Source organism: Choloepus didactylus, chromosome 6 (assembly GCF_015220235.1).
Source record: "Choloepus didactylus isolate mChoDid1 chromosome 6, mChoDid1.pri, whole genome shotgun sequence".
Taxonomy (NCBI): Eukaryota; Metazoa; Chordata; class Mammalia; order Pilosa; family Megalonychidae; genus Choloepus; species Choloepus didactylus.
This window is the reverse complement of record NC_051312.1, coordinates 9,740,749-9,752,951: the sequence shown is the minus strand read 5'-3', so window position 1 is coordinate 9,752,951 and position 12,203 is coordinate 9,740,749. Positions and strand designations below refer to the sequence as shown.

The 12,203-nt window shown below is 62.5% G+C and overlaps 1 protein-coding gene across 4 annotated transcripts; it reads left to right on the top strand.

The window, feature by feature from the left end:
* Positions 1 to 12,150, top strand: SCYL1 (SCY1 like pseudokinase 1). Of its 4 annotated transcripts, none has more exons than XM_037838309.1 (18): positions 1 to 192; positions 482 to 622; positions 816 to 938; positions 1,016 to 1,242; positions 1,661 to 1,751; positions 1,824 to 1,979; positions 4,377 to 4,535; positions 5,475 to 5,582; positions 6,370 to 6,483; positions 8,888 to 9,043; positions 9,471 to 9,659; positions 9,784 to 9,859; positions 10,138 to 10,302; positions 10,538 to 10,677; positions 11,285 to 11,350; positions 11,433 to 11,642; positions 11,733 to 11,787; positions 11,885 to 12,150. In XM_037838309.1, the coding sequence occupies exons 1-18, from the start codon at positions 82 to 84 to the stop codon at positions 12,007 to 12,009; spliced, it is 2,412 nt and encodes an 803-aa protein (XP_037694237.1). In that variant the 5' UTR covers positions 1 to 81; the 3' UTR covers positions 12,010 to 12,150. The 4 variants fall into 4 exon arrangements, with proteins under 4 accessions (XP_037694237.1, XP_037694236.1, XP_037694238.1 ...); XM_037838308.1 differs by having other exon boundaries at positions 11,282 to 11,350; XM_037838310.1 differs by lacking the exon at positions 11,285 to 11,350.
* Positions 12,151 to 12,203: the final 53 nt, after the last annotated feature.

The following is a 12,203-nucleotide window of genomic DNA, read 5'->3' as shown; positions in this document are numbered from 1 at the left end:
CGCCCCGCCCCGGCTCGGGCGGCCGGAGGACCCGGAGCGGAGGCGCGGGAACCCGAGCCCGCGGCGGCGGCGGCGGGTACGATGTGGTTCTTCGCCCGGGACCCGGTCCGGGACTTCCCGTTCGAGCTCAGCCCGGAGTCCCCCGAGGGCGGCCCGCCCGGGCTCTGGGCCCTGCACCGCGGCCGCAAGAAGGTGAGCGCGGCCCGCAGGCCGCGGCCCGACCCCGGCCTCGCCTAGTCCGCGCCGCCGGCTCCTCCGCGTCGCGCCGGGCTTGGCGTGGTGCGGAGCCTCGGGAGCAACGGGCCGGGAGAGGGGGGCGGGCAGGGCGAGCAGTGTCGACGTGGCGGACGGAAGGACCGAGGGGCCGACGGGGCCGGGTCACGTGGGCCTGGCCAAGTCCCCTCGGGCTGACCGGGGAGAGACCCGGCCGGCGGCCCTTTCCTTGCGGCCGGCGGGACCCAGGCCCTCTGCCGTCCCTCAGGCCACAGGCAGCCCGGTGTCCATCTTCGTGTATGACGTGAAGCCCGGCGCCGAAGAGCAGACCCAGGTAGCCAAAGCTGCCTTCAAGCGCCTCAAAACCCTCCGGCACCCCAACATCCTGGCCTACATCGACGGGCTGGAGGTACCCACTGCCCAGGCCAAGTCTCTGCCCTTCGCTCTCTCCCAGCTCCCGGCTCCTCCATTTCCTCTTCCCGTCCCTCAGTTTCCATCTCTTCGGCCTCAGCACCCCCAGTTTGGCTCCCCTTCTCTACCTCTCTCCCCATCTCGTCCCTCATCTCTCCTCACCTTCTCCCCCTCACTGCCCTCTTCCTCAGACAGACAAATGCCTCCACGTAGTGACAGAGGCCGTGACCCCACTGGGGATGTACCTCAAGGCGCGAGTGGAGGCCGGTGACCTGAAGGAGCTGGAACTCTCCTGGGGACTGCACCAGATCGTGGTGAGGTAGGGGGCTATGGTGAGGGTAAGGGTCGGGGGCTGCGGGCACTGCGGCCTGATGGGTCCTTCTGCCCCCAGAAAGCCCTCAGCTTCCTGGTCAACGACTGCAGCCTTATCCACAACAATGTCTGCATGGCGGCTGTGTTCGTGGACCGCGCAGGCGAGTGGAAGCTCGGGGGCCTGGACTACATGTACTCGGCCCAAGGCGACAGCAGTGGGCCCCCCCGCAAGGGGGTCCCTGAGCTTGAGCAGTACGACCCCCCGGAGTTGGCCGACAGCAGTGGCAGAGCGGTCGGGGAGAAGTGGTGGGTGACTGGGGGGGGGGGTGCCCTAACCTGCCTTGTGCTGGAGGCCCCTGCACCCCTGAACCCCAGACCAGCTGGTACTCCCCTGCCCTCTGCTGCCCTTCTGGGGAGAGAACCTGTGGGGCCCACTGCTTCCAGGATCCCCAGGGTGGTGGGGCAGGATGAGCCCAGTCTTTGGGGTTGGTTCTGAACTTGAAATCTGTGTGACCTGGAGCAGGTGTCCTTGCCTCTCTGAACCTTGGTTTCTTCATGTGTTAAATGGGGTAATGAAATCTGCTTCTCAGGGCTGATGGGAGGATCAGCTGAGGGATACAGCCCAGGGCTCACCATGCATTTGGTGCCTAGTGCCCACGAAATGTCAGAGGAGGGGCCTGCCTTGTGGGCTGCAGAGCCCTGAACACTCTGGGTCATGCCGCAGGTCAGCAGACATGTGGCGCCTGGGCTGCCTCATCTGGGAGGTCTTCAATGGGCCCCTGCCGCGGGCGGCCGCCCTGCGGAACCCTGGGAAGGTGAGTGTCTGGCCCCTGGCTGCCTGTCCTGCCTCAGCCACCCCTGCCCTGACACCACCTCTTCTCCCACAGATCCCCAAATCTCTGGTGCCCCATTACTGTGAGCTGGTTGGGGCCAACCCCAAGGTGCGTCCCAACCCGGCCCGCTTCCTGCAGAACTGCCAGGCCCCCGGTGGCTTCTTGAACAACCGCTTCGTGGAGACCAACCTCTTCCTGGAAGAGATTCAGGTGCGCCCCTGCCCCACCCTGGGTTTTGGCCCTTGTAGTGCCCCCTGGAGACCAGCACAGACTGTGGAGTTAGGCCCGCCTGGGTTGAAATCCCGAGTCTAACTCTTACTTGCTAAGTGACGTCCCTGGCTAAAGCTCAGTTCTCTAGGCTATAAAATGGGGAAGGCTCCAGGCCCTGCCTCAAAGGAGCATGGTGCACACTCAGTGAGTTGAAAGTGCACAGGGTCGCGTTCAGCTCCTGGTGGGTGTGTGGTGACCACTCCTGGCACTCCATTGGGCCCGCAAGTGCATCATTGCTCTGGTCCCCAAGGAATGCAGTGTCCTGGACTGGGCATGGGCAGCTGGGTAGGGAGAAGCAGAGTCAGATGCAGATCCCTGCTCTCCAGGGTCTACAGAAAATAAACAGACCAGTTCCCCGCACTTGTGGACTCTTGTTTCGGGAGAGGAAGCACTTACTCACCCAAGTGGGAGAAGTGCTGAGAAGGAAAGTGCAGGATGTAGTGTTAAGGGAAGGGTCCTGTGAAGGGTGACATTTGAACTGAAGCACCTGCAGGGGGGTAAGGGAGTGGGAAGCCATGGGCTTGGTAGCTGGGGAAGAACATTCCACAGATCCCCAAATCTCTGATGCCCCATTACTGTGAGCTAGTTCCAGGGCTGGGAGAACAGCAAATGGGAGGATGCTGAGGGTGGGTGGGGAGGGTCCTCTGTTTAGCCTCTCTGAACCTCAGTTTCCACATCTGTAACATGGGGTTGATAATGTTTGCTGTCCCATAGGGGGTTTGTCGGGAATGAAGGAGGGAGGCTTCACTCTGTCCCAGCCATGTACGGGGCACACAGACACAGCCCCAGCTCCTGAGGGGCCAAGAATTTGGGGCAGGAAAGGGAGTGACTGACACTTGTACAGACCTCGATGGAGCAGGGTCCATGGAATCCTGACTTGAATGAAGGGTCTTCAGAGGATGGGGGACCTGAGCTGCATCTTGAAGGGGAAGCTGCTGGAAACACTGAGCCGTGTTGCCTCTCCAGTGGTGTGGGACTGCAGGGACTTTGTTACATGGAGCTCTCCCTGCATGGCTGGCTCTGCCAGGCTGCCTGGCCGTAGCCTGGGACATACCTGCCCATATGCTTAAAACATCCGCCACAGGAAATGGACTCTTTCTGGCCAGCCCCAGGGAGGACGTGGGAGTGCAGTGCTTGGGGGCCCCCTGCTTGTCTCTGGGCAGAGCAGTAAGCAGAGCCCCAGCTGTGGCTGCTGGGCCCTCTCCGAACCCTGCGGTCAGAGCACCAAGCCTGCCTGCCATGCCAGACTAAGCTGCTCGAGAGCCGGCCAGGGCCTCCTCACCCCCAGCCCGAGGTCACCTCTCCTGGGCCAGGCAGTGGCCATGGGGGTGGGGGTACAACAGGGAGCTCAGAGACTTTGGAAGCATGCAGGACTGGGTTCTGCTCCCTGCTTGGCTGTTTTTGGCTGGTGACTTTGAGCCTCGGTCTTCTCCCTTGTCTATGGGGAGTGAGAGCACCTCCTCAGAGGGATCGGAGCAGGGGATAGACCCCCGGGCCAAGTGCTTCCTGAACTGCTTTCTAGCTGTGTGATCTTGGACAGATTCCTTGTCCTCTCTGTGCCTTAGCTTCCTCCTTGACAAAATGTGGATTACATTAGCCTACCTGGTAAAGTTGTGGAGAGGGGCATTTGAGATAATCCCTGCTCAGGAGATGTGCACCGTCACCGTGAGTATCACAGCCTCAGAGAGAGATTAGGACGACTAAAGATCATGCCTGGCCCATTTGGGCTCAGCAGGACTGGGTCTGGAGGTAAACTGCTTCTGACTACCACCTTCCACAGCCTGCCATGAACTCCCCCTCCGCCCACCATGGTGGAGGTACAGGTGGGCCCACCTTGGCTGGGTCCAAGGGAATGAAGCGAGTCCCTTCTCTCAGCCTCAGTCTCCTCTTTGTGTGTGTTTGGTGGGTTAATTTCACTCATACCTTGGGGGGGGGGTCATGGCAGTAGAGACAATTTGATCAAGGCCTGTCACCCCCACCCCCACCCCAATGGTGGTGGCTCTCCTAGCAAGGTGCTGCCAGTGGCAGTGACAGGAATGACAGTCACTGACTGACAGCACCACCATGTGCCAGGCCCCATCCTGGCAGCTGTTATGGGCATGTGCTCCTCCAATCCTCAGAACCATCCTGTGAGGGGGTGTGGTTATGACCCCATTTTACAGATGTAGGAAAATGCCCAGGGTTACACAGCCAGTACATGAGGGGTTGGGAGTGGAACCCAGGCATTCGGGCTGCAGAGCGCCGGCTTCAGGCTGGGGTCGCCTCTATCCTCGCCCAAGGCTTGGGATGCTGTGACCAGGCTGATTTTCTCCCTACACCCTGTCCCTGCTCCCCCAGATCAAAGAGCCGGCCGAGAAGCAAAAGTTCTTCCAAGAGCTGAGCAAGAGTCTAGACTCGTTCCCAGAGGATTTCTGCCGGCACAAGGTGCTGCCCCAGCTGCTGACCGCCTTCGAGTTTGGCAGCGCCGGGGCTGTTGTCCTCACGCCCCTTTTCAAGGTGAGTGGGGCCAGGAGATTGGGCTAGGGGCGGACCTGTAAGGCCCAGGATTATCCGGTGTGGACCCCAGGAACTGTGGGGACCAGGAGTGGCTGGGGTGGATCTGAAGTGAAAACGAGAAGATCCTGGGTGGGGCAGCTGTCCTGCGGGGCTGTCCCCGGGAGGAGCCGGCCTGGAGAGGGCAGATCCAAGCCCACCTGGGAGGAGCTTCCAGCTGGCATCTAGGGGTCCAGCAAGCCAGGGCCATTTGAACAGCTGTCAGGAGGCTGTGGGAACTTCTTGTTCTTGGAGAGAAGAGATTTTGTGCCTCCACAGTTCTTCCTCAGACCTGTGGACCCATTGCTTCAGAGTCCTCGCCCTTCCTCCGTTTCCCCGAGACAGCCACCTGGTCTGTCCTGAGCACCCTGCCTACCACCCCACTGGCCCATCTGCCCTCTTGTCCACTCAGCACTCAGCTCACCTGGCCTTGGGGACACCGTCCTCCCACCCACCCCTCTCAGACCCCAGCCTGCCCTTATGTGGGCACCTGCCATTCCCTGCTCTGTCCACTCTGGCGAAAATCCTTTCCCCTGAAGGGATTTGTTTTGTGGTAGGAAAAGGGTAAGAAGACAGCTGGTGAATCCTGTATAGTCCCTGACATCGTAGGCAGAATTCTATGGTCATGGGTATACAGGTGGTGTACGGGTACCCGTTTCTGGGACGGGGGACAGAGCCTTTGCCAGCCTCCCCAAAGAGGCCTTCACTCAGAGGCTGACTGAGCTAGAGTATGGGCAGGGGGGCTGCCAAGGAAATGCCTCCCTCCTTTCCCCATTTTGCCTCCACCCCCTTCCCACCCTGGGACATCAGCAGGAGGGGGCCCCAGGAAGTTAAAGGAGCCCAGTGAACTTGCCCCACCCCCGCCGGGATGGCGCTGAGCCCCCTTCCTGCACCTCCCCCCAGGTGGGCAAGTGCCTCAGTGCCGAGGAGTACCAGCAGAAGATCATCCCTGTCGTGGTCAAGATGTTCTCTTCCACCGACCGGGCCATGCGCATCCGCCTTCTGCAGCAGGTGGGCTTGGCTAGACCCCACCCTGCCCCACTCCTGCCCCAGATGCCTGGCAAGGCCCTCCAGGCCTGGGAGGCCCCTGCCTCACCTCCAACCCCAGGCGGGTGGCCAGAGCCCCTGCCCTGGCTGCTCAGGGGCCCCAGAAACCCTGACCCCAACATACACAAAGGTGAGGGGCCCAGCAAGGCCGAGCCCTGGGGGTCAAGGACATCACAGGGCTCAATGACAGCCTTGGGAATGCCCAGTCTGCCAGACTGTGGGGCTTACGTGCCCCCACCCCCAGCTCCTGGCACTCAGCCCCGGGAGGCCCCATTTCCTCACCTCTAGATTTGGGATACAGGCCTCTCCTGCCAACCCCAGCGCGGCTGGGAGGGTCAGACAGGGCCAGTGGGATCTAGGTAGGATGCCCATGGCAGCCCCCAGGTGGACTCCCTCTCCTGTGAGCGCCACGGCCTTTCCCCCAGCACTGTCTGGACGGGAAGAGCGGGGCAGGGGTTCGTACCCCCTTTTATAGGGGAGGCGGCAGTGGCTCTGAGAGGGGACACGACACGGTCTGCCAGCCGAGCAGGCCCAGAAGCCCGGCCTCTGAAGCCCGGTCTCTGGCTCATCCCCGCACCCTCCCAGCCTCTCCTCACCTTTCCACGTGGGCCTGAGGCCACCGGGAGGCCAGATGTGGGGCAGGGGGCTCAAGAGGTTGCCTTGACCAGCCAGTGCCTGCCAGGAGTGGCTCCGTGGGTGTGAGAGGGCAGGAGAGGCTGATCGAATTCTCACATCCTGCCCTGGGCCCCAGATGGAGCAGTTCATTCAGTACCTCGATGAGCCAACAGTCAACACCCAGATCTTCCCTCACGTTGTCCACGGCTTCCTGGACACCAACCCCGCCATCCGGGAGCAGACGGTCAAGGTGGGTGTGCCCAGGCCCAGCGCGGGTCTGGAGGGGGCTCGCGCCAGCGCACGGAGGCCTTGGTTTTGGCCCCAGGGTCTGAGCAGGTTGTGGGAGGAGCAGGCACCACCCCTGGTCGTGGTCAAGGCAATAGGTGCAGGACAAGCAGCCACTGAGCCGCGGGGGCGCGGGTGGGTCGGTGGGGCCTGAGGCCTCTGTTGAGTGGGTGCTCCCTGCGCACCTGCTCTGCGCCTGGCCCCGTGACCGTGCTGGGACACCGTGGGCCCTGGACAGCCAGTTCCCTGCCTTGTGGAGCTTCCCTTTCGGGGGTTGGGGAATGGGCTTGGCAGACAAACGGAATTAGAAAATGTGCATTTTATGTTAGAAAGTGGTTTGTGTCAGGGAAGGGAGACAGAGGCTGGGGGGGAGAGGGGTTTGCTGCTTTAAAAGCAGTGCTCAGGGAAGACCTGCTGGGGGAGGAGTCATTTAAAGAAAGGAACTGGGGGATCGAGCCACGTGGGGACCTGGAGCAGGGGTGCCCTTGCAGAAGGAGCAGCACAGGCAGAGGCTACGTGTGGGAATCTGCCTGGCGCGGAGAAGTAGCGGCAAGCGATTTAGTATGGCTGGAGGGGGATGATTGCGGGAAAAGGGTTGGAGATGAGGTCAGTGAGCTGGTGGCAAGGGGCAGACCTTGGAGGGTATGGCAGGGACCTGGTGCATTCACTGGGAGTGACACAGGAGCCACCAGGGGGTTGAGTGGAAGTGTGACTTGTTGAAGAGAATCTCGGTGTTGCTGTGTGGCCTGTCAGGGTGAGGGCGGAAGCTGGGAGGCTGTCAGAGGCTGTTGCAGCGTCCCAGGTGAGAGAGGACAGGCCCGGGTAAGAGAGGGCAGTGGCTCAGACCCAGGTGGTGACAGCAGATGGAGAGAAGGGGCTGCCTTCCGGAGGTGGAGTCGACAGGACTTGCTGACACAGTGGATCCAGAGTTAAGGGTGGCTCCGAGGTTGCTGGCCCAAGCAACTGGAAGTTTAAGATGCTGTTGACTGGGAAGACTGGGAGGAGGCCATTAGCTGGGCAGGTGGTGATGCCGAGTGGGGCACTGGCCACCGCGCCGAAGCCTAGGGAAGCAGTCTGGGCTACAGGTGCACACTTGGGGGTTATGTGCTAACAAGAGGGGTTTAAACCATGAAGCGGGGTGAGATCACTTAGGGAGAGATGGGGGCATAAAGAAGAGGCCTGAGGATTATTCTGGGGTGTCTGGGGAGAAGAGGAGCCAGCAAAAGGAGGCTGAGGTGGAGCAGGCAGTGCAGTTGAGGGACATGTCCTGGAAGACTGGGGAGAGAGAACTCACTGGTGTCAGAGCTGCTGAGGGGTCCTCTTTGGTCAGGACTGAGAATCAGCCATGGGAGTTAGCCACGTGGAGGTCACTGGTGGCCTCACCCAGAGCCAACTGGGTGGAATGGGGAGTCGTGGGAAAGCCTGAGGGGGCTGCACTCAGAGGAGAGCAAAGGGAGGGAAATGGGAGACAGCACAGATGGGAACTTGAGGTTTTGCTGTAAAGGGGAACACAGAGTTGAGGGATCCCCTTCCTCAGCATTCAGAGCAGAGGCCAGGGTGATACTGAGTGAGAGCCGGTGCTGCCTCTCAGGGCTACAGTCGAGGACGCTGACCAGGTGCAGGTGGGAAGCTGTGAGGGGCAAGTGGGAGGTGATGTACGGTGGAATCGGGCTCAGGGAGCAGGGCATCTTCCAGGAGGGCATGGGGGCAGAGGGAGCCCATAAGGCTGAGGTCAGAGTGATGGTGGCCCGTCAGAGGGGCTGGAGGGAGGCCCGGGTGGCTGCAGCCTGGTGTGCGAGGGCGCGGCAGTGTCCAGGGAGGCCGAGAGGGCCGGGGCCAGGCCTGCGGGGCCTTGTGAGGCTTTCCGGGAGGGTGAGTGTCATCGTAGGTTATGTGGGGAAGCACAGGCCAAAGTTTGTCTAGGTATTTTGGACAGATCCCTCCAGCCGTTGCTGGGTGGAGGATGGATTTGGGGGTCCAAGACCAGAAGTGGGGAATGTAGTTACTCCAGGTAAGTGATGATGCAAGAGGCACCTCTGAGTCTGGGGCTGGAGGAAAGGGCCTGAGAGGCCTGGGGTGGATCTGGGGAGTCCTCATACACGTGGGCACATTGGAGCCCCGACTGCATCTTCTCTGTTATAGGCAGGATTTAGAGCTGGGGTGGAGGGAGGGCATCAAGGCAGAGGGCACCACATGGGCAGAAGCCATAGAGCCGGGCAGTGACCAGGCCTGGGGGCAAGGGGGTGCCGGAGCAGACGGGTGGGCCTGCCACAGGCCACGAGTAGGACCCCATGCCCGGCCAGGAGGCCACCCCTGCGTGTGGTCCCTTGCCCGCCCCGGCCCACCCTCTGCCGTCCTCCGCCCCGCAGTCCATGCTGCTCCTGGCCCCGAAGCTGAACGAAGCCAACCTCAACGTGGAGCTGATGAAGCACTTTGCACGGCTGCAGGCCAAGGACGACCAAGGTCCCATCCGCTGCAACACCACCGTCTGCCTGGGCAAAATCGGGTCCTACCTCAGTGCCAGCGTGAGTGTCCTGACAGGTGCCCCATCCTGGGAGAGGACCACCAGCCTCCTGGAGTCCTAGGCCCTGGGCCTGGGCCCCGGATGCCTGGGTTCCTGGAGGTGGAGTGAGTTGCCCCAGGGCACACAGCCAGGAGGAGGAGGATCTGGGGTCCAGAGTTTATAAATTCAGCTGCCTGCCAGGCCCAGAGGGTTACAGGTCAGTGGGACAGGTGGGGAGGGAGACACATGCCCAGGCCCTGGGGCCTTGAGAAGAAGCCAGCATCCAGAGATTTAAGTAAATCCTCCTGCTTTAAGTTACTGGTGATTAATTCACATTTCTCAGACTCTGGGGGCTCCTTGGACAGCCTCGGCCTAGGGAGTAAGGCCTGGTAGTTCTGGACCCCAGAATCAACTGTGTACTCAGGAGCCATCTCTCCACCCCACCCCAGACCAGACACAGGGTCCTCACCTCCGCCTTCAGCCGGGCCACTAAGGACCCATTTGCACCATCTCGGGTCGCGGGTGTCCTGGGCTTTGCTGCCACCCACAACCTCTACTCGATGAGCGACTGTGCTGTCAAGATCCTGCCCGTGCTCTGTAGCCTCACTGTGGACCCTGAAAAATCTGTGCGGGACCAGGTGAGGCTGAGCTGGGGCTGGGCCCTGGAACTGGGGGGCTGGCGGGTATCAGGCCTGGCTGGCCTGGCCTGACAGGGCCTTGGAGCCCCTGGAGCCCCCAGCTCTGCCCCTCACTGCCCCACAGGCCTTCAAGGCCATCCGAAGCTTTCTGTCCAAACTGGAGTCTGTGTCAGAGGATCCCACCCAGCTGGCAGAAGTGGGTGAGTGAGCCCACACTCATGTCCCCTCTTGCCCCTGCCACACCCTTGGCTGTCACGTGGCCTGCCCTCCAACCCCCATTGTACTATCTGAGGGCTAGAGGAACATCAGAGGGCAGATGTGACATTGTCCCTGAGCCTTCCCCCCACTTCACAGATGGGAGAACTGAGGCCTGGAGAAGGGAGGGGGCCTACTGAGGTCACTTGGTTCTCACTGTCCTTTCACTCTCCCAATGGGAGTCTGAGGGGCCCATATCTGCCTCTCTCCTGCCACTGCCCAGAGAAGGATGTCCATGCAGCCTCCAGCCCTGGGACTGGAGGAACCGCGGCCAGCTGGGCAGGCTGGGCCGTGACAGGGGTCTCCTCACTCACCTCCAAGCTGATCCGTGCACACCCCACAACTTCCTCCTCTGAGACCAATGCTCCTCAGAGGCCCACACCCGAGGGTAAGTGTTGCAGACTGACTGGCTGGTGGCTGAGAGGGCTTGAGGGTGCTGGCACCTACCATCTGCTACAGCCCAGCATCCCCTGGGGTGTTGACAAGAGGCATAGGAGATGGGGAGGGGGTCATGTCTCCCCAGGGGCTTCCTTGGTGCCCCTTCCCCTACCCCCTCCACACACCCCAGCCACCTCTGCCTAGAGGCCCAGTCTGTGGGAGCTCAGTGAACTTCTGTTCCCCAGGACTTCCAGCCCCGGCCCCCCCCCCCGGCCCCACCGCCCCCACACCCTCAGGCCACTGGGAGACGCAGGAGGAGGGCAAGGACACAGCAGACAACAGCTCTGCTGACAGATGGGACGATGAAGACTGGGGTAGCCTGGAGGTGAGTGGGCACAGGCTGCCATTCCAGAAGCTCATGTGGAGCCAGGGGTGGAGTTGGGCCTGTCCTCTGCACAGCACCTCTGGGGAGCAGGCGCCACAGAGTGGCCGGTGTGGGCCAGCGCTGTCGGTGAGCCCCTCACTCCAGCTGCAGGGACCTCCAGGAGCAGGTCAGAAATGAGAGGCCCAGGTGGCTGGGGCAGCCCACTGGGCTGGTGCCCTCTTCTCTCCCTGCCCACGTCTACCTGCTCCGGTGCCCAGCCTGGGGTTGGCAGGAGAGCCCCTCCCAGGCCCAGAACGGGGCCCATCCTGGCTGGTGGGCCCAGGTGGAGCTGAGGGCAGAGCAGGGCTGTCTCCAGTTGTCTCAGACCCCTGAGCCCACCGGGTGGGGCCTGGAGTATCTGGATCTCATTCCGTAGCCTCATGGGGGGTGATAGCAGGGCTCCCCATGTCTGCTTTATAGATGGGAAGCGGCCTCAGGAGCAAATGAGACTGAAGGTAAAAGACTAAGGGGTGGAGCCAGACGCGAAGGGCGTGGCTGTTACTTGCCCTTTCTGGAGAGGGTTGGTGGGGGGCGCTGACCCTGCTGTCCTCCCTCCCCTGTGCAGCAGGAGGCCGAGTCTGCGCTGGCCCAACAGGAGGACTGGGGCGCTGGGGGCCACGCCAGCCTGGTGCAGGTGGGCCGGGAGGGACTGGGTGGGAGGACGGGGCCCCTCTGTCCCCGGCCGGCACTACCTCTCCCTTTTCCCTGCCCGGCAGGCCAGCAGCCCCGCCCACAAGCCCGAGTCGGACTGGAGCAGCTGGGAGGCCGAGGGCTCCTGGGATCAGAGCTGGCAGGAGCCGAGCCCCCCGGAGCCGCCCGCCGAAGGCACGCGGCCGGCCAGCGAGTATAACTGGGGCGGCCCGGAACCCAGCGACAAGGGCGACCCCTTCGCCGCCCTGGCCACACGTCGGGAGACCGGCACCCAGGTACTCGGCACGGGTGGGGCGGGAGGGCGCAGACCTGGGGCGGCCGGCAGCCGGGTGTCGGCCCCACGCCAGCCGCACTTCCCTTTCCAGCCGAGGCGGGACTCGTGGGGCGACGACAACTGGGAGGGCCTGGAGACCGAGAGCCGTAAGTGCCTCCTCCCCGGGGAGGGCGGACTAGGGGCTACCCGCCCCGGGGAATGGGCGCCCAGACGCCCTTAGCCCTCCTTCCCTTCTGCCCCCAGGACAGGCGAAGGCGGAGCTGGCGCGGAAGAAGCGAGAGGAGAGGCGGCGAGAGATGGAGACCAAGCGCGCCGAGAGGAGGGCGGCCAAGGGCCCCATGAAGCTGGGCGCCCGGAAGCTGGACTGAGCCGCCGGAGCGGGCGCCTCCCGGCAGCGGAGAGCAGGCCCCGCGGCTGTATTTATTGTACAAACCATGTGAGCCCGGCCCGCCCGGCCAGGCACATCTTGCGTGTACATAATCAGAGCCACAATAAATTCTATTTCACATTCCCTGTCCTGGGTTCAGTCTGGCCCCTCTGGGGCGGCCTGGACCTGGCGCTG

What these genes read in the sequence shown, in the direction of transcription:
- SCYL1 (XM_037838308.1), top strand. Translation starts at nt 82, where the DNA reads ATGTGGTTCTTCGCCCGGGACCCGGTCCGGGACTTCCCGTTCGAGCTC. An exon ending in TGCACCGCGGCCGCAAGAAG is followed by an intron (nt 193 to 481) that starts GTGAGCGCGGCC and finishes GCCGTCCCTCAG; the next exon opens with GCCACAGGCAGCCCGGTGTC. An exon ending in GTCGGGAGACCGGCACCCAG is followed by an intron (nt 11,643 to 11,732) that starts GTACTCGGCACG and finishes TTCCCTTTCCAG; the next exon opens with CCGAGGCGGGACTCGTGGGG.